Source organism: Phoenix dactylifera, chromosome 9 (assembly GCF_051530095.1).
Source record: "Phoenix dactylifera cultivar Ajwa chromosome 9, Ajwa_hap1_PhDact_Kaust_v1.1, whole genome shotgun sequence".
In the NCBI taxonomy this organism is placed as follows: domain Eukaryota; kingdom Viridiplantae; phylum Streptophyta; class Magnoliopsida; order Arecales; family Arecaceae; genus Phoenix; species Phoenix dactylifera.
The window spans coordinates 26,810,772-26,831,224 of record NC_143198.1 but is presented as its reverse complement, the minus strand read 5'-3'; the positions used below and the strand labels follow the sequence as shown (position 1 = coordinate 26,831,224).

Below are 20,453 nucleotides of genomic sequence, written 5' to 3'. Positions count from 1 at the left end.
TATAATGGGACCGTGGAATATTTTATGACCAAAATACCCTGAATTAGTGAAGAAAATATCCTTTGTATTCAAATTTAATGACATTTCAACCGACATTAACTAGGTTTCTTTAGTGAAATTATATTCTACACCTAGTGCACCGGCTCATCATTACACCAGATCAATTCATTTCCGACATATGGACTACCTCATTCCAAAACCCTAGCCTCTTGCCCTCCAGCCCTAACTCCCCGCCCCCCTGCCTCGTGGTCTCTGCCATAGCTATCGTGCGCCATCTCGTCACCTCCAACCCCTTGAGGGTGACATGGCCACCAATGGATCCAACTCCATTATCCGCTTCATTCATGTGAACCTCTTAAAGAACCATTGCTAGCCCTAAGCTATCTCCAAGCGCACCGGCCATCAGACCTTCGGGGTAGCATTGTTGGCAAGTGCCCTTCTCATCTCCAGTTTTGTCCAACTATACCTTTCTCTATTCCTCCACCTACTCCTTCTCACATTCAACAGAGCTTGTGGTGGCGCTCCTCCACTACACCACCACCAACATCATACCCTAGTATTCTTGTGCTGAGATCTGCATCTCCTTCAGCATCCTCTATGGCTGTCCCCTGCAACTTTCCCATTTTCGGCCTCATGCATGACTCCCTCATGTGGTCTACCCTCAATGTTGGTGGCACCATCGTCTCTCTCAAAGAAGGCCATGCATGGTTTTGATCCATCACCGAGGACTCCCCTGCTCTTCGCGCCCACATCGTTTGCTACCACACATGCCTCGTTGATGCTAATGATCTCCTCAAATCCTATCGATTCGAGCCCTACCACCTCCCACCGGCGGCAATGCCTCGCAAGACCAACCGTCGCTGCCTTTTAGTGGCAACGCGGGATGCAGGTGACAAAACCAAGAGGGGGGCGGAGTAGGAATAGCAATGGATTGGGTATAGGTTGGGTCGGTCAATACCCATACCCCTTCCGCAGTTAAGAACCTTGAACCCATACCCACCCCATACTCGTCTCAAGTTAGATTGAGTACTGTGGTCGTACCAGGTATTGAAAAAAAAATTCTAATTTTCAATCGGTGGGAACTTTCCATATTGCTCATAAATTTTTCTTTTTTAAAAAATATAAAAATCTTATTTTTATAAAATATTTTTTTATTCTTTTTATTTGAAAACTCTAACTAAATAATTTATTATTACTATTATTATTATTGTTATTTGCCGCACTTTTTTTTATTTCCATAAATCAGAGGAGTTCCTGTTGGGGTGACTTACAAATACGGAAGGGGTGAACTGTTTGTGGTACATAAGTTCGACGCAGCATGATATGTAAAAAAGGCCGGTAAAAAAATAGCCCGGGACTCCACTCTTTTACCTGCCACGTGGCAACATGGGCGGCCTCCTCCCCGCGCTGGGCCTTTGGGGAGCACGTGATGTGTCGGCCAACGATAGCAACAATCAAACTAAATGGGTCGGTGGGAATTAAGGCTGCAAATGGGTCGGGTCGACCCGTGACCCGACCCGACCCGACCCACGTAGACCCGACCCGATCCGAATTTTAGGACCCGCGGGTCCGGGTCGGGTCCTAAAATTGGACCCGAATCATTTTCTGGGTCGGGTCTGGGTTTACCAAACGGACCCGACCCGACCCGAATGGACCCGAAGAGAGAGAGAGGAAAAGCAAAAGAAAGTCTTTTCTTTTTTTTTTTCCTTTTTTTTTGGCGTGGGTTGTGGTATTGTTGGTCAGTGTGGGAGGATAGCAAGTTAGCAACAAGCATAGGTTCACAGAATCCAAAGGAACGTCGGCCCGTCAGGATTCTCTCTCGATCTATTACACTGTTGAGACCTCTGGTGTCTCGGTAGCTGCCTTTTTTTTTTTTTCCTTCTGTTTTTTGGTTTTTGTTTCTTTTAACTTTTGAAGGGAGAGAGTGAGGGAACACTGCAACTGAATATGGGTCATGTGCCAGTTTTCTGTAATGGAATTGGATTTTGGAAGAAGGTCTGGGATTTTTTTTGTCCTCGTGAGAGGGGAGCTGGGAGACACCGAGTTCCGTCCAAATCAGTCATATAGATAAAAAATAGTGTGATATGAAATTTGGCTTGTAGACCGACTTAGTTAGTAAGTCATGGGTCATCTATTCTGACTGGAGCTCAATTGCAAAGTCTTTCAAGTCATGGGTCACCCAGCACCTCATAATTATGATATGACCAAATTAGATTTGCCCAAATTTTTTCCCAAAAGCATAAAAAAATTGGACCCGATCGGATCCGGACCCGACCCGAATCAGACCCGGACCCGACCCGAACCCGACTCGGACCCGACCCGACCCAACCCGATCTTCAACCGGGTCGGGTCCGGGTCCAAAATTGGGACCCGAACAAAAAACCGGGTCGGATCGGGGTCACCTAGGACCCGACCCGACCCGACCCATTTGCACCCCTAGTGGGAATCGTCGCGGTGCGACCTTTCCAACAGCCTGGTGACCACGAAGGATTGGGCACGAAAGTGGTGGCGTTAAATTCGGGGCGTCTGAGAGAGAGGGTGGAGCAGCTCACGGCGTCCGTCCAACTAAAGTGGGCATGCCAATCGCCATCACTAACTTTGGCAGTTCCCAACCCGTAACTCTGCACCTGCAAAAGTATTCGACATCTAATAATTTTGTCTACAACTCTTTTATGTTACATATATCAATTTTTTCCTGAGCGACAGGGGGCACTATCCTCCGAACTAAATTCATGACTCTTATGGTTCCGGTAGATGCTGCTTAAACACATCAAATTAATCATGGACCAGTATGTGTTGGAAGTCTTCTTCCTTCTAATAGTTTGTAATGTTAAGAGAAATTTTAGTCTCACATTCCTTGTGTAGAATTTTTTATATAGCTTTATAAATATTCATATCCTACATATGTTCAAGTAACGTTTTGATAGAAATTTGTGGAGAAAAAACCAATATTATATTAATCAAAGATTGACATTTGGCATTAGCACATGCACATGTAAAATTCAAATCGGCTATAAATTTATTTATTTAATTATTTTTATTAGACTAATACAGTTTTGTACAATATAACTGTCAAAGGCAGTTTTTATCCGTTTTATACAAAAAAAAATAAAAAAATCTGCATAAGCAGTTATGTTTTGAACGGACATTGTTCCAATAGTTATGTTGGTCCAAGATTTAGTTAAGGGTTATAAATAGCCAATGTCCTTCACAGATTAAAGGTAACTTCTTTTTCTAAACTTTTCATTCAATTGTTCTCGAAAATTCTAGTTTTGCTGGCTAGGATTCTATTTCGGTTTTATTGTATCCTGAAACGAATTTGCTGGATCACCAACAATAATATAGTGGGGGCAAAATTCGCTTAAGGACAGTGTTAATTCACGCTTGCTCTATCTATAAAGAGCAAGGGTAGGATGATTATGCTATAAATGAAACATATATATATACACACATACATACATATACACACATATATACATATACATACATACATACATATATACATACATATATATATATACACACACACACACACACATACATACATATAAATAATCTTATAAATAAGCCAAAGAAACTTGAGTGGCGGCGAAGTGGAGCAATTGGGCCGGGCCCATGATGAGCTTTAAGCAAGAGGGTCCTCCAGACATTAGAAGCCACACTCACCTAGGAGTAGGTATGTTTCATCATAAGAAGTTCTCAGGAGAAATCTCCTCTAATAATTTGATCTTGAAACTGTCGAAAATCAAGTGCATAACTTTTAATGCAACTTTCATTGTTCAATATCATGCATCAGGTGGTACGAAAGCAATTATACAGTCACTGAATTATAGATGTAGCTTTCAGAATTCATTTTCTTGAAGTCCTTGCGAACTCCTTTTTCATGAGATCGAACTACTTATCACTATAGCAAAATTGAAATAGAAGGTTGGTAGGATAGCACTTGTACTGGCAGTTTCTCAATACAGTGCGTGCATTAGTTGGAGTTTCCTCTATATTAAAGAAGCCACACCTACCTATGAGTAGGCACATTTCATCATGAGCAGTTCTACCTAGGAATAAGTCCCATCTAATAATTTGATCTCAAACTTGTAAAGGATAAAGAGAGTAAGCATATTTCATCTTGAGAAGTTCTATCTAGGATTAATTCCCATCTAATAATTTGGTCTGAAACTTGTAGAGAATGAAGAGCATGAACTTTAATTTAACCTTCCCCTCAAATCCTTGCAGACTTTGTTGATGAGATATATAGCTTAGAGAAAGCAGAGAACAAGTAATGGAAGTACTAACATGAAAATTCCTTTGTTAATCATTTTTACTAAATTAACATATGCTTCCTCGGTTCAAAAATCCATCACTGAATTTGATTAGTGTCCGAAGTATAATGGGGATTTATGTACAAATCTGGCACCCATAGATTGCAGTTAGAAAGAAACAAGAAAAAATTGGCTTACCTTTTCTTTATTTCTGAAGGACTTGTTAACTCTTTGTTTACACACCACTAGCATGCATTATCCAAGATTTCAAGCCTAACAATTTGCAAACAAAGTATTCAAATATTCAAAAAAAAGAATGTTTTCTATAGCGATGATGAAAAATACTTTGTATAATGAAGAACTAGGGATAGTTATAATTTACGTGTTTTCTCTTTTGCGTCGTAAAAATATTTTATATTATAATATCAATGGCTAAGAGTTAAAAAATAAAAATATATGCATCACAACTCGTATTGATATTATTGATCAACCTAATAATATTTTTAGTTCCAGCATTCCTAATATTCATTAGCTACAAACAACACACAAAAATATAAGTTTAAGACCGACCTATCAGAAGGGTAGTGCAAATCTTCACCAGTGTTCTGTGTGAAAAATAAGTTTAAGAACATTAATTATAAATCTTTTCAACCCCCCCCAAGGATGACCCTAGCGCCACTCTTCTTCCGATGCACTTAAACACATCACATGCATTCTCATTTAATTCCCATGGTATCAATTAAAGACTGACCTCGTCGATAGGGAACCCGAGCCAGAGCCCAAGGTAAGATTGAGTTGAGGCCAGTGCAAGAACCTCTATTGCAAGGATAGTGTTAATACGATCCTAACAAAATGGCTGTAAGATATGCACGGCAATACTGTATTACATCATATATATACGATTTTGTTCGGAAGTTGTGTCGCATGTCTATCGAATTCTAGGCATTGTATGATTGTATCCTACTACTCCCAAACGCCATCCAAACCTGCTTGAAATTGTCTAACTAAAACAATCAAAAGCACGTCAGAGAACAGGACTTTATTTAGCATAAACACGGCTTGAAATTGACCCCACTGCTTCTATTATAATACCTCTGGAGGATTCTTCAAGTGCAAACTTTTAGCTCACTAGCCGAAGTCATTTCCGGCATTTTCGAGCCTAATTTCTCTTGGCATGGGAAGTGATTTCAGACCATTCCGAGACAGAAACTTCTTTAGGACTTGGGTTGTCTTTAACCCAAAGCCAATCAAAGCCCAAACCGAAGTGGGCCTAACATGGACCGCACAAGCAGTGAACTAGAGACGGACCAAATCGCCTTGTAGCGACTGACGCAGGTCACCGTTGAATCGGCTTCCTAAGATACGGTCTGTCATAGCACACGTGGGGAAAGATCTGCATGCCTCTACTTCTCCTGGCGTTTTACATGTGGCACGTGTCATGGGCAGTTGGAGCGCCACCTGCTTGGAAGAATTGAAGAGCCAAGAAGGGTGTAGAGAGAGAGAGAGAGAGAGAGGAAGCTAAGAGAGGGGTGAATGGACCTGAGGAAGGTGGAGGAGAACGAGGGAGTCGTCACCTCAACCTTGGGAGGAGATGGCGGCAAGTGCGAAGTTGATTCGAGCCGCGCACTCCAGTCTTTTCTGGATCACATTCCCATCGATACAATCCCTGGCATCCGTAACTCGTCTCCTGGTACGTATTCTTTCGGTCCTTCTTCAATATGAGAGGAAGCTTGTTTGCCAATATATGGTTTTTCTTAGGATGGAGGAATGCTAGCTCCTTTTCTCATATTAAGAATGCGATAGGTGTTCATGCTGTTGGTTGCTGATGTTAGCTGACTACTAAGCAGGGATGGGGAAGGAAAAAAAAACATGAAAGGGCTGATGTTACATAAGACAACATGAAAAAAAGGGACTCGAGAGATGAAATGAATCTAGTATGGCTGGTGTTGTTCATGATTTTACTAGAAAGTTGACAGTTTTAAATTTTATTTTCGAAGTAATATTCGGATACTGCCACACCAACATCGGCTTCTTAATGAAATTTGTTTGCTCATTTGTCTGTTTGTTAATTCTTATTCATACAGAACTTGAAACTCTGCTTCAGCTCTGTGGTCGTACAAGGTCGAGAATGTGAGGCCTGACTTCAGACTAATAATAAAATCGAAAGTCCAAATGCGAACAAGTCTTTTAGAATATAGAATGTGATCTTTTAGTTTTATTGCCGTACTTTAAGTTTTGCCCGTCTGTATTGGCTAAGCTTTGCAGATCAACATATGTTTCATTGAGGTTTGAGATTATTTTTCAGGTGACTCTTAAAAGATGCCAACTTTCTAAAATGATTTTGACATTCTAGTCATTATCATGCAAGTTAATTAAATGCCATTGATCTAGCTGAGCAAGGCTTGTTGGCTATTGGAATTTAAGCTCATTTTACTGACTAGTATTCGTCTGAAATCCTCTTACACCTGACAGAATTTTGGTTCGGAACTGCATTCGTCTGACGCACAAATTTCGTACTGGATTCAACTTAAAATGCAACCACATGCCAACGTCGTCATAAAAAAAAAAAAGATCGTTAAATAAATTGCTGGTCTCCTACCAGCATGATGGCCTGTTTTCCGTTATAGCAATGCCTCAATGATGTGGCTTATTTTCTCTTTTGCTAAGAAAAAGAGATGTTTTTATTTTTTAAGTGCCCTTTTCAAATATATGACTTTAGATAGGAAATAATTATGCTGTAGATTTAGAAATCGAACTTAGATGGAGTTACATGATTTGGTCTGTTCTTATTTATGTAGTTCTGCTTGAATGGACTTTTTTGTATTGTAAGTTGAAATTGTTCGGGGGAATCATTCAATGTGTCATCAATTCTGTACAGTTCTGGAGATAAAATCTGACGACTGTGTACAAGATGCAATCAGTTTGTTGTATGATAAAAATGTATCTGGTGCACCGATTGTGGGTAATGTGAATTCTGATTTAAAGGAATTTGTTGATCGGGATATAGGCTTCATTGAATTTTCAAGCATGGTCTTGTGGTGCCTCGAGGTAAATGATCTTCACTTCATTTCTTTCATGTGCAAGTATTATGACTAAGAACAAGTCATTATGGTACTTTTCTCAAAGGAAAAATTGATGTTTCAGATGTTGTTGTTGTTGTTTTTTTCCTCTTTATTTGGTTCAGATGCAGCTTCATTCAATTATAAGCTCATAAATAACTTCAAATATTTTGAGTCATGCTGAGTTTTCCTCTTCATGGTCATACTCAAGTGCCTTTTGACATCATGGTTTGTGTTTATCGACTTTAATCAAGGATCAATGTATTTTATCCAGTTTCATGATACTTTGTTTATTCTTCACTAGGAATTTGACAAAGTGAAAGTTGAATCGAAAAACAACTACCTGGGGTTTCTCTCGGTGCTAGAACAAACATCTAAAATTGGACGAACCAAGGTAAGCCTTGCGAAATTCTTGACATTTATTGACTTAATCCTATGACTTCCTGACATCTTAGTTCCACAAGTCCAAGCAAACGTTAGATTGCTCTAATGCACGAAATGATCCTGCTGAAATCAGAAGCCTTGATTTTATGCACACATATAGTTCCCTGAGTCTACAATGTCACTTACATAATTTTAATCCACTGGACTCACCACAGTGTGCTTGCATGTTGACTCAATCTCGATAAACATGGCATAGCAACATGATAGTGTTTGTTCCATAAATAATAACACTAACATTCTTCTTTGGAACGATATTAGCTATACTACTAGACGTTGAGCGAGTTGCTTGAGCATAATGCTTTTTCTTTAAAGACAATGCACTCTCTTGTTCATCCATGTTTACTAAATTCAGGACTATCTTAAACAGATAGGGGAGCTAGCAAAATCATTCTTATGGGAACCCTTCTTCCCTGTTCAAGCAGCTGACTCACTTTTTCATGTGCTGATGCTCTTCTCGAAACACCACAGATTGAAAGTAGTACCAGTTGTTGAGTCATCCAATTCTTGTGTCATTGGTTTCATTACTCAGGTAACTATATCTATATATCTAATTTACTCTAATACATGTTCTCAAACAGGGATAGTTATTTGTGATATATTTGTTTTGGAAAAAGCATAAGATGCTTTTGTTGTCTTAGAGTGCAGTGGTTCAGCTGCTCCTCCAGTCTAGTGGACTAGAATGGTTCGACCAAATTGCAGAGAAGGCCCTCAGGGAATTTGGGTAAGTCAGAAGAAGTGAAATAAAACTTCTTCTTTTTTTCTTTTTTCATATAAACATAATGAAAAAGGAGGAGAGCAAATATGTTTGAAGTGGAAAGCATGGGCTTATTTGTGCAAAGACAAAAAAGATGTGTTGAAAAGTATTCGATCACTCACTGACACTTAAGAATGGCATCTGCCATCTATACTGGGATCAAATATGTTAAATTGTCCAAAGCTATAAAGTCTGTAATTTAGACATTAATATGATCGATCTACCTGACTGCAATGAGGAAAGAAGCAGAGCCTAGAAAGCTAAAATGTTAGGATAAATTGGATGCGAGGTTATATTAGGTATATGATCAACTATAAACCAAATCAAGTTGTATTTTAGAAAAGGTCTGCTAAACTAATTTATATATGTTCTGCGTAGGTTCATGAATGCTGGTGGGTTTGTTCATGTATTCGCTGATCAAAGCTTGGCAGATGCATTGCACGTACTGTGGGAGAAACAAATTGATAGAGTTGCAGTGGTCGAACGGAAAACTGCAACCCTGATGGGGTGTGTGAGGTGCAGTGAGGTTTATCTTCTTCTGGAGGATGAGTCCATATTCAACAGCAGGAAGTAAGTTTTTGATCACCATCTTTGTTAACTGTGGCAGTAACACTGTTTGTAAGGATGGGGCAACAACCTGAAGGTGGCTTCCTTCAGAAGAAAAATAAAAATAAATGCACAGAAAAAAACAAGAAAAAAAAATAAAGGTGAAGATATAACCATCCTGGAACCACCAATACTGTTTGATTTAATGAGTTTAATTTATTTTGTTGCTTAATCCAACATCGAAGTAACAACTGTGACTTGATTGATTGAATATCTGAGCTTTAGTTCAGTTTATGTTTCATGATAATATTTTTGCTTAAAGAAATTGTTGCTAGGATTATAAATATCCCATGCAGCATTACAGTTTCGAAATCATTGTTTTTGCTGATTAAAAGAGGATTCATGCTATCGATCATTTAGCTTGGATGGTTTTCTTATTTGAATTTCTTTTTTCCTGGAAGAACGGTAAAAAAATGACCTTTCTGAGTTTCAACCGATGATCGCGTCCTTGTGTGGGAGCTAAGAAGAGGTTTGAACTTGCACACCAAGTCCCAGTGGCTTTTGTTATGAGCAATGGCTGCGCATAAGGTCAGACGTTTCAATATACAATGGTCATCTGATGTCAACAAAGCTCCATAAACTACTTCTCTACAAGGTGCCGTCGTCACTTAACATAGACATTATGAACAGTCACTGAAGCTTATTACTTGTTATAATCTTGAACATAAATTATAATAGCCTTCACACATATTGAAAAATTATCAATGAACAAAGTTGCTCTTGTTAGCCTGTTGTCAATGAACAACCTTGCTCTCATCGCTTATTGTTAACAGCTTTCATAAATACGAGAGCTGATGGGAAACACTTGCAATTTCAGGTGCCTCACCATTGACGAATTCATCAAAAAATCCAACGCTGTCAGAAGCGATCCGGGCACCAATTCATCAGCAGAGAAAGCACGTGCTTCTATTGGGGCTCTCTGCCTAAAGAATGAGTTCCTTCCTCAAATGGGCACCCCGACAACCAACCGGAAGACTGATACCCTCAAACAAGCCATGGAGAATCTGGTGGCATCCGGGAGTGATTGCACTTTCTTAGTCAATCAATCAGGACAGCTCGAGGGTGTCGTCACGCTCGGAGATATCATCTCGGAGTTCTCTCCACCCTGCATGGATTCAAGAATTGATGGGGGTGGATTCTTCAAGTCAGCTCTAGAGCAGGCCGGGTGCCATGTGGAGGACGGAATGATGATCCGAAAACATTAAAGTCTTGGTCTCGCTCTCTCGTATTTACAGAAATTCTGATGCCGATTTCAGCAATGGATGTAAGAAGTTGCTGTAATTGTAACTAGCAACCTTGCCTATCATGAATCAGCGTGTCACATGATTTGCCTCTGTGTCCGTAATTTCTTTCTCGGTAGCATCGTGGACTTTCATTGATGCCTCTGAAAGATTTCCCCGTTTCCTTTTGCTAGGAGTAGTCTGAAGGGAATCTCCCTGTTTTGCGTGAAAAGATTAAGATGAATGGATTGTGTAGATTAATTATCCGGCCTTCGTTGCTGGAATTTTTGCATTGTCCTGGAAGCCAAGTACTGTGTAAATGAGGCCATGCAATTCAGTAAAGGTGGAACATGCAGTTTAACTTGCCACTGTGCCACTGCTGCACTGCACAGTCTCATGATCGAGCGAAGTCTCCACACTGTATGAGACTCCCGTAGAAGCAGAATGTCCAAGTTGGAAGGCTGATGGCTAATTTCCCAGGTAACCCAAGGGAAGTAGTAGCGGACTAGCGGTAATAGCTGATGGCAGCCGAGAGAACCGAAGCAAGTTGGCACACTGATTTATTAACTGTTTCCTGAACGCTTCTGACTTCTATTAGATATGCCTCTGTTCATTTTTGCCACATCCAATATATTCATCTGGCAAATGCTTTTATCTATGAAGTCCATTACTGTTACCCGCAATGTGGTTGTCTCTGAAGATTCTTTGTTGTGTTGTTGGTTTCGGCCATCAATGTGGTAGTGCTGGGGTTAATCTTGCCTTCCTTGGTCGTGGATTGAACAACATAAGGTTTGATTTCCTTGCTCGATATGCAGAAACTTTGAAGACTTTCAAGAGAGAGATTCTTCGTGGTCCAGCCTGCTAGCTGAAAAGGCTCTACTTCCACATGTCACAAGGTAATTGGTGCCCTATACAACCCCGCTGTGTATTGCACCAAACCCATGAATCATAAAACTCTCCATCATAAGACTCTTTTCACAAGCTACCAGCCTTGGAAAGGAATCAGCAACACAAGCAAAACCACCTAACAACATCCATTGAGGCAAAACATGCTGAAAATAATATAAAGGACAATGATGGAAAATAGACACTCCTTTGTTTCTCAACGTCAACAAACCATGTCAAGGTTCACATTTCAATGACGGTGTCTGGTCAAAACTTTCAAAGACAGTTAACAAAGAAAAGCTGATAACATGATCGGCTGTACCTGCAAGCTTCAAAATTCGAGCATAACTTGTGCATACCATGCCAAATATTTGCTCTGTAAATCAAGCGAAACATAAAACGCGTCATTCTCCAGGTAAGGGGAAAGAAATAATTCAAAAAATATCATCACCGCTCATATTATAGAGGCGAACTAGCAGTGTGCACACTATACCTCAAGATTTTCATGCAATTACATTTGAAACTCGGTTTCTGGAGCCTGCAAATCACTTTGAGGGGCAGAAAACAAAAAACTTCTGACCATGAGCTTAGAGATTCAACTCCAATGGTCCTTAAGTGATTTGTAAATAAAATTGGATTGATGGAAATGTGTCCTAAGTTCCAAGGAGAACTATAGACTGGGAGCAACGGGATTATGAGTACAATTCCAAAATAGAGAGAAATTTACTAGGAGCAACTCGATTGATGGACATGTGGCCTAAGTTCCAAAGAGAACAGTAGACTAGGAGCAACTGGATTATGAGTACAATTCCAGAATAGAGCGAAATTTACTAGGCATTTGCATTGCTATTCTAAGTTCCACTGGAACCATGATCTAAACAACTGCAGATCATAACTGGTGCTGGTGTAACAGCTCCGAGAAAGCTTTACAAAACTTTTATTTAACTTTCAAAATTTTTTTAGGATCTAATTATGTAAGTACAAGTACGTAGATATACATACATATGCATGAACACATGCATGCATATGTCGATACATACATACGCATGCACATACATATGTAGATACAAACCTACATGCACACATACATATATGCATACATACATACATATATACATAAATACGTACATACATATGTACATATGTACATACACATGAATAGACATACACACAGACATTCATACATATCTACATAAGTACATATGCATAGAGATGCCTAACTAGCAAAGATTTACAAAAGTTGAACTGAAATAATTAGGATTTTGATGCTATTGTTGACCAAGAACCATTATCATCTTTGGCGACTTGCAGCTCTCATTTAGATGAATTAGGGTTTTGCAAACTATATAAAGGATAAAAGCTCTAGCAATATGAATATATACCACAGAATCAAAGTTTATAAAAGCAATTTAAATCCTAGAAAATTTAAGAGAGCCTGTGACCTATGAAACCAAGGATGACAAAAGAATATGTTAAAAACAGACTATGGAATTCAGTTTCCTTGATGGCAACTATGGAAAAAAAAAGAAGGTGGAGACATGACCCTTAATGATAATATGTATAAATTCAAAAAACTGGGCAAGAAACTTACTGGTGCAATGCTGAATCTTGCCAACCTCCCAACCTCAGTTAATTTTAGCACCTTTCATTCACCAAAACAGCATCTACACCAGGTTTATTAGACATGTCCATCACTTTCTGCACCTTCTGGGCTGCAGCAGACAGGAAGCATAGGTTGAGTTTAATCATCATTACCCGATAAAAAGTCATGTGCTCTTCAGAATCCTTCCATTCTCCATACTACAGAAGACCCCCTTTTCTGAAATTCACATGGCCGAAAATTGTTCATTGCTTTCCCCATCAATGCCATAGCTGCAATGCTTGGTAATTGCTTCCCATCAAAATTTTCAGGTACAACTTTCGAGTTTTCTGGTTCACATGGCACTGGTGTTGCTAGTTTTGCTTGAACAGGTGCTGCTTGAGAACTATTACGACACCATCTTCGAATCCAGAAACGTATATCTTTTACTGATGCTCCATAGGAATGCACAACATTATGTGGTGACAGCATGGTCTTATCAAGCTTCTGCTGTTCTTCAAGACATTTTGTCAAAGCAGAGCTTGGTTTGCTACAATTAACTACTCTATCGAACAAGGTTCTGATTTCTCTACTTGACTGACAATCCCTAATTTTGAATCTCTTAGCACCAAGGGCAAGAGAGTCTGAAGGGTTCTGTCTAAGACGTTTAAACCATCTACTGCTTGCATCTGCACGTACTGAACTTTCCAGTAGAGTGCTGGTATTTGAATTATTTGGCTTCCCAACATGAGAAAGAATGTGATCTGCATCCATGCTCTCTGTTCTAGATGTGTTCATTTCCCTGTTAGTCATACCGGCTGCTCTCTCTGAAGAAGTGGGATGCTCAACATTCATATAACGTAACTTGGTTTCTGCATCTCCGTTTACAGCTTGTTTGGTTGGTGAAGCTGCTGTTGACTCACATTTTGACAGTTTAGGGCACACAACACCCTGTGGAATCTATAGTTTAATAACAATAATCTGATAATCATCTTAATGGTATGCTGATTAATCATAATATGCATGTAAACATCAAGGCACCACATAAGACAATAGGGCTACACAAACGGTTGCAACCTTTCTGCATAAAACTGCATATTAGGAAGGTCTAGTGCAGTTAAAGATGCAGATATTTGCAGTGTACAATGAATCTCATGTATAAGAGCATCAGCCACATCAGGAAAACAATGGCTGAGTTTTAGTCTTAAGATGACATAAGTGGAATTGTAATAGTTATTAGTAACACCAATCTAGAAAAATATCTGGGGAATGAAATCCACATCTACATGGTGCCACAGGTGGAGGCAAGAAGAACAGAAAATAACAAATCTTGGATGACTCTCTCATCTATGAGATCACCTTCCTCCTTTCTCTACATCTTTTCTCCCATTTACCCGCTCTCTCTCAATTTGATAAAGTCATATGTGCTATAAACATCTATGTGCTAAATGATATCAGAAACACGTCAGTAAATGACCAAAGATGTATGACGCAAAGGATAGATGTAGTACAATATGGAAAAATTATCTAAAGGTCCTTAAGAAAACAACAAATTGCCATTGTTAGTAAAGCCAAGCTAACCTGTTAAGAGTTGAATCTCCTAGTCCAGAGATATAAGCAGTGACATCAAGACATCCCCAAACAATACAAGACCATCCCACATCTATTAACCATATGCTGACTTGTTAAAATGTCAGGATTTTCTGCATGATTTCTTGCACCCACTCTACCAACACCCACTCCAGTGACATACCATCTTCATTAATCCATTCAAAAACCATCTCTTGCTTTTGTTCCTTTTTACAAAATTACTTTTGATATGCAACTCATAAACAAGAGAAACCAGTCAATCTTTATTACTTCAGATCTTTAATAACATCAGATGCATGAGCAACTGCATACCAAAGTTGTGGGGTCATATTGTGGTGAAGCTAAGAATTGCAGGTTGTCGGATCAACCCAGAGATGTATTTTCCTTGGATGAAAGACTAAGGTTCATTTGGATTAATATGAGCTAAAGAATACGAGGTGTAGGTGTTCGAGTATCATCTTAACTCTGCATAAACCTTGCATATTACCTTTCTCTTGCATTGTCAGTGACATGATTACAAACTTGTCAATAATATTACACGACCTCTATACATGAGTTCTATGCAAAATATCTATGTATGCATGTGCATATGGACAGTCCATGCACAAAAAACATGTATGGAAAGATGCATGGGTGATGGATGGATACACACGAGAACGAGAGAAAGAAAGAGAGATGCGCAGACACAGAGAGGGAGAGAAAGAAGGAAGGAGAATCCTGCTAATAGGATTTAAGTGCAATCGAAAAAGTGAAAAAACATTGGAGTTGAAAATCTGTACTTTTAGAATGGTCTACACTCTACAACATACAAATACCTAAAAAAGTAAAATAAAATCATTTGAACATATGATACAGTATTTGATTTTACTTGTAATTTAGAGCATTCAAATCCACTAAATTTTGGTTAGAACATGTTTCGAGATCTGTGGATGATGATGCAGTAGATGGATGTTCAGTTTTATAGGCTTCCATATATGCTTGCTCACTAGTCTATCTTTTTGGTCATTTTTGGTCCAACTGATGCATAACTGAGTGATAGACTAAATGTATGCATTCTGTTTGAGGCATTTAGATGTTACCCTTATGTTTGGATCTATGACTTAAATAAAGCAATCAGTAGGTTTTTTTGCTACACAATTCAAACAAGCTCAAGAAAATGCAGTTGCATAATTCCACAGCTTAGGAGTCTAAATAATTCTATCTATGGATATTTCAGCGACCTAAAAAAAAAATGTAAATATGCTTAAGCTCCTGCATGAGGACATGTTGATTGCCTATACCTCTTGCACTCTGGAATAAGTTTCACCTGCAAAACATGAAGAAGAATGATCAGTTAAAAAGTATAGGAAATCTGTATATAAGTGCTCCTAAAAGTAAGGTCTAGACTAATGCGGTGCTATAACATTTTCCTCCCAGTGATGCAGTTAGATTGGCAGATACTTTTTCTAAGCAAGAGAAAGTTGAAGCACCTAAGTTCACTATAGGTTAATCATACAAAAGCTGTGATTAGCTTTGTACCTGCTGGAGAGCTTGGTACATGAAGAATACCAACAAGCATTGTATCAGTCTTATATGATGGTTCATCTTGTGTTTCCAGAGTATCCATGCCATTGCCATCTTCTCTATCTCCAATGTTGCTTGAGTTTACCAGAGGCTGCAGATCATCATATTGCATGCCAATGTACTGTGAAACAGTAGGTAATGTTAGCATTTCGAAGAAGGGAGATCCTTTGACTTTGGCATAATCCATTGACTTTTCAGTCATTAGCTTTTCATGAGACAACTCCGTGCCCATCTTCTTTGTGATTAACAAATTCTCCACTTGATCAGAAAGTTTCTGACATTCTCCTATTCTTTTGTTTGCAGTATTCAAAGTGGTCTGCACTCTCGGTGTTCCCACATCAAGAACGGAGCAGTTGGGCATTTGACATGATGAATGACGAAGATATCCAATATCATCTAATCTGTTTAACCCTAGAAAGCTTTTCTGACTAGGTAACAATCCACTACCAGAAACATTAAGTAGCTCTTCATTATTATGTTCACTAGTTAGTAATCGAAGAGGAAAATCACCAGGAGAAGAGTCTCTAGGCATTTGCATGGACCCACTGCTCACCCTCGACCGTGACCTCTTAAAATCACGAGCAATTATTTTGTCATCGCCTTTCATTTCTGACATCATGAATGCAGCATTGTTGGAGATATTACGAAACATATGTTCCAAACTAGTGACAGTAGCGTTTAGAGAATGTTCCTTAAACTCATGCTCTGAGCTCAAAGGATCACTTTCTCCTTTAGTGGAATTACAAGGCCTCATATCTGATCCAAAGAATTTTAATCTTTCAATTGCTGAGTGCGAGATAGATCCTGTAAAATCATCTTGACAATGTAAGAAGCCTTTCATAGATTTACAAGAATCAATCTCTTGGTTTTTTTGTGTCATCATTTCCACTTTAAGCTGCTGCTCTTCTGATGCAAATTCTATTACATGGGGAGCCAATTTAGTTTCATTCAGTAGTATTTGAGGCTCAGATAATCTACCAGCCACAGCACCATGTACTGACCTTTTTTTTGGATTTAAGATGCTCTCTATTTTGCAGTTGATGTCAAACTTGGGAAAGCTGTTCAATTCTGAGCAACCATTTTCTGAATTCATGATACCATAAGTATTGAACTTTTCCCATTCTATAGAAGAGTCTGGAAACTTATGAACAGATAATGTATCTGATACTGCTGCTCTAGCATCAAGTAACTTCATTTTTTTCTGAACCACAGAATTGTTAATTATCTTACACTGTCGATTTTCAGCTCTCACAGATTCAGTTGACTGGTGAACATCTAAAACCACATTTAATTCATTAGGATCGGCTCTATGCACACTTTTGTTTGCAGAGGTTTTTCCTTGATTCATACCTCTGCTTAATATTTTGGTGGCCTCTATAGATTTTGTAGTTTCAACTGGCAAGTGCCCCTGCTCTTTTACAATATTTTCTTGGTATCTTGCATCAGCAACCGTACAACATTTAGAACTAGTTGAACTGCTGCTTACTTGCAACCAGTGTGCCATCCATTGTGACTGGTATTGATAACAAGATTTTCTAACATTCACATTACTCAAAAGAAGTTGTATATCTTCTTTGTTATCACATCTTTGTACAACAGGTTCTAACATGATATCCTTTTTGAAGAGTCAAATCTCCTGAGCTAAACTAATTGAAATTTGTGAAGCCACTCCAGAGTTGACACATTGATTTCCAAGTGTTCTGAAGTAGTTTTTAGATTCATTCAAGAGAAGCCTGCAAGAAAAGAAAGACTCAGCAACTGTTGAAGTCCAAAGAAAAGATAGCTTTGTCAGAGCAACGACAAATACAAAAGCAACACTAAATGCTCAGAATACTCAATAAAAGGAGAAAGAACCTGTGCAAGGCGGGGCAGGGGGATGAGAATAAAGTGAATCAGTTAATGCACATCGCTCATCACTTTTCAGACCAAGGTATTCAGAAAAGCTGCATCCAGCTGTCTCGTAATTGAGCCTGTCCTGATTGTTGATAATGCCCATGGAATGCCGTACCGGCCCGTACCGGCCGGTACGGGCCGGTACGTACCGGTCCTAGACCGGTACCGGAACCACAAGAAAACCGGAGAAGAAAACCGGTATCTCCGGTTTTCTTGTGCGAACCGGCCGGTACGGAGCCCGTACCGGTCGGTACCAGCCGGTACCGCTTGGTACCGGCCTCGTACCGGGGCCGGTTCGCACCGGTACGAATTTTTTTTTTTTTTAATGAACCACAGCACGAGGCGCTGTGGTTTTTGGCTCGCGGTACCGGCCGGTACGTACCGGACCGGACCGGTACCGTACCGGTCCGGCCCGCCACCGGTACGCCGACCGGTACCGGTACGGCGGACCTTGATAATGCCCCTTGTAAGTTGTGTTACAAATATGCCATCTATGGCAGAAATATACAAGGAAAAAAAATGCAAATGCAAACCATAGCTTTATCAGTTCCTCAGTGCAGTCTATTTGAGAGAAGAACTTGTCCTTGAGATAATTATGTTGATTATTTTTAAGACCCTTGGCTAGCTGCAATTTGCACTGAATTAACATGTCCACAACCTTCCCCCTCAATCACTTCACGAACAAACTGAGTCAATTTTCACATGCTTGTCCCAGTTGTCATATCAGAGCTTAGCAGAAATTACCTAAGGTGCTCTTGGTGCAACAATAGACAAATGATCTTGCTAATCTACTAGGGTGAAAATCTCAAGGATTTAAATGCTGCCAATTTGGTAAGGATTCTAACAGAAAATGATGCTACTATGGATACAGGACATCAGTTCTCTATTGAATTGGTTTGTGGCAGTTGTGTACCGAAAGTTTGTACCAGCTGCGGCGGTTGCATACAAGTTGCTTTTTGTTCTTTTTGACACTAAACATCTTGGTCCATCACAATTGTATCAGCACCATACCATTTCAGGACAAAACTGGTACTGGACTTGGTGCTGGTATTTAAACCCTTGAATAAAATGGTGTTTAGAATATAAGATGTTCTTCCAGAATATTCGACAACTCTCAGTGTTCATCTTTAGTACTAAACATCGTAATTGTCTGTTCTTGTTTTTTTTTTTTTTTTTTTTTAAATGAGGTTATTTTCAGTAGCATGAGGCTTCTACTTGGGGTGGCATACCTGCTTCAGAAACTTGTCCCTAAACCTGCTTCCAAAACCAGTCATGCACCCACTTCCACTTCCACACAAGAGAGGCCCTTAGTTTCAGAATAAAGAAACCGCATAAGGGGAAACTGTTCTTTCAAATCCACCCAAGAGAGCCTTTATTAGCAAGTCCAAAAGTCATACAGATCATTAAAGAAGACGTTGCTCATTATTCAAAACAGAAAGCAAAATCCAACACCGAAGATCGTTTAAATCAGGCACCTTCATCAAATTTTACTCTTTCTCCTATGTTTTCAACTTTAAACAAGAGATATTATTTTTCCTTCAAACAATATTAAAACTACGAACAAATCGATTCGCCTCCCTTCCAACTCAGCAAAAAATAACTTCTTTTTTTATTATTTTTGAGGAGACAAAACCAGCAAAAGATATCAAGAAAGGAATTAGTAAAACAGATCTCTCATTCATTCACTTAAAAAAAAAATCCCCCTCACTTCCAGCTCAGCAAAAAAATCTTCTTTTTTCCTTTTCTTGACGAGACAAACCAGCAAAAAATATCAAGAAAGGAATTAGTAAAACGGATCTCTCGTTTCATTCACTTCAGTAACGAGCCAAGAAGAGATTTTCTACGGAACGATAATCCAAAATCCAATCAAGAATCAATCTTTCGAGCACTAATCTCATCAAGATCGAGCAAAAACCAAATCCAAATAATATTTCAAAAAAAACTAATCAAAAAGAAAGAAATCAAACCAGAACTCTCCAGCTACCACCGCCGTTCACCCTCCTCTCCCACTCCACACCCGAAGACGAGATCCAACTCCACCGCCAAGAGAGAGTCTCCACACTTCATCCATCCCAGAGAGAATACGGGCAGGACGGGGCCATTCGGAGGCCAGGGGTTTTGCGGGGCTAAATTTTTTGGGTTGGTTTTAAGGAGAGAAAAAAAAAAGAGATGGGCTTTGGATATAAGAAGCGAAGGGCCACGCCGCTGCACCACAGCCACGTAATCAGGAGGGGTGCCGACGTAGGCGACCCACCAGATTATTTTATTATTATATCTTTGAAGAATTTTTCTTGGTCGGGGATTGGGGAATAAAGTAATAAAAGAAGGTTTCCACCAATGAAATGATAAAAGAAGGACCACAAAATGGCTTCCACTTGTTTGTGGTCTTCCTATTAACGGACGATAACGGGTTAGGACAGTTATAACGGTCATAGGCAGGCGCCGTTACAGCAATAAAGGACTGTTATTTGGATGTCATTTTGATAAACTTAATTGTTTGAGGTTGTTAACTGGTTGATAATGGTATGATGGCTTATAACATCATAATAATGTTAACATGAACTTATATACTGAAGTAATTTATATGGATAAGGGAACAACTCC

General features: G+C 39.3%; 2 protein-coding genes across 10 annotated transcripts; one reads left to right on the top strand and one right to left on the bottom strand.

Annotated features, from left to right (window-relative positions):
- The first annotated feature begins 5,754 nt into the window (after window positions 1-5,754).
- LOC103715018 (SNF1-related protein kinase regulatory subunit gamma-1-like) lies at window positions 5,755-10,464 on the top strand. 3 transcript variants are annotated; one of them, XR_015968926.2, is made up of 8 exons: window positions 5,755-5,946; window positions 7,135-7,304; window positions 7,620-7,709; window positions 8,127-8,288; window positions 8,398-8,480; window positions 8,892-9,083; window positions 9,521-9,714; window positions 9,937-10,069. XR_015968926.2 is itself a non-coding variant. In XM_088704668.2 (7 exons), the coding sequence occupies exons 1-7, from the start codon at window positions 5,790-5,792 to the stop codon at window positions 10,322-10,324; spliced, it is 1,242 nt and encodes a 413-aa protein (XP_088560794.2). In that variant the 5' UTR covers window positions 5,755-5,789; the 3' UTR covers window positions 10,325-10,464. The 3 variants fall into 3 exon arrangements, 2 of the variants coding, with proteins under 2 accessions (XP_088560794.2, XP_088560795.2); XM_088704668.2 differs by lacking the exon at window positions 9,521-9,714 and having other exon boundaries at window positions 9,937-10,464; XM_088704669.2 differs by lacking the exons at window positions 7,135-7,304; window positions 9,521-9,714 and having other exon boundaries at window positions 5,773-5,946; window positions 9,937-10,464.
- LOC103714986 (uncharacterized) lies at window positions 9,740-20,096 on the bottom strand. Of its 7 annotated transcripts, none has more exons than XR_015968923.2 (6): window positions 19,817-20,006; window positions 15,912-17,689; window positions 15,674-15,699; window positions 12,816-13,754; window positions 11,547-11,600; window positions 9,740-11,363 (listed from the first exon to the last, which is right to left on the bottom strand). XR_015968923.2 is itself a non-coding variant. In XM_088704667.2 (4 exons), the coding sequence occupies exons 2-4, from the start codon at window positions 17,563-17,565 to the stop codon at window positions 13,002-13,004; spliced, it is 2,433 nt and encodes an 810-aa protein (XP_088560793.2). In that variant the 5' UTR covers window positions 17,566-17,689; window positions 19,817-20,006; the 3' UTR covers window positions 11,377-13,001. The 7 variants fall into 7 exon arrangements, 1 of the variants encoding a protein (XP_088560793.2); XR_015968924.2 differs by lacking the exon at window positions 9,740-11,363 and having other exon boundaries at window positions 11,377-11,600; window positions 12,816-12,888; window positions 12,980-13,754; XR_016396520.1 differs by lacking the exon at window positions 9,740-11,363 and having other exon boundaries at window positions 11,377-11,600; window positions 19,817-20,096.
- Window positions 20,097-20,453: the final 357 nt, after the last annotated feature.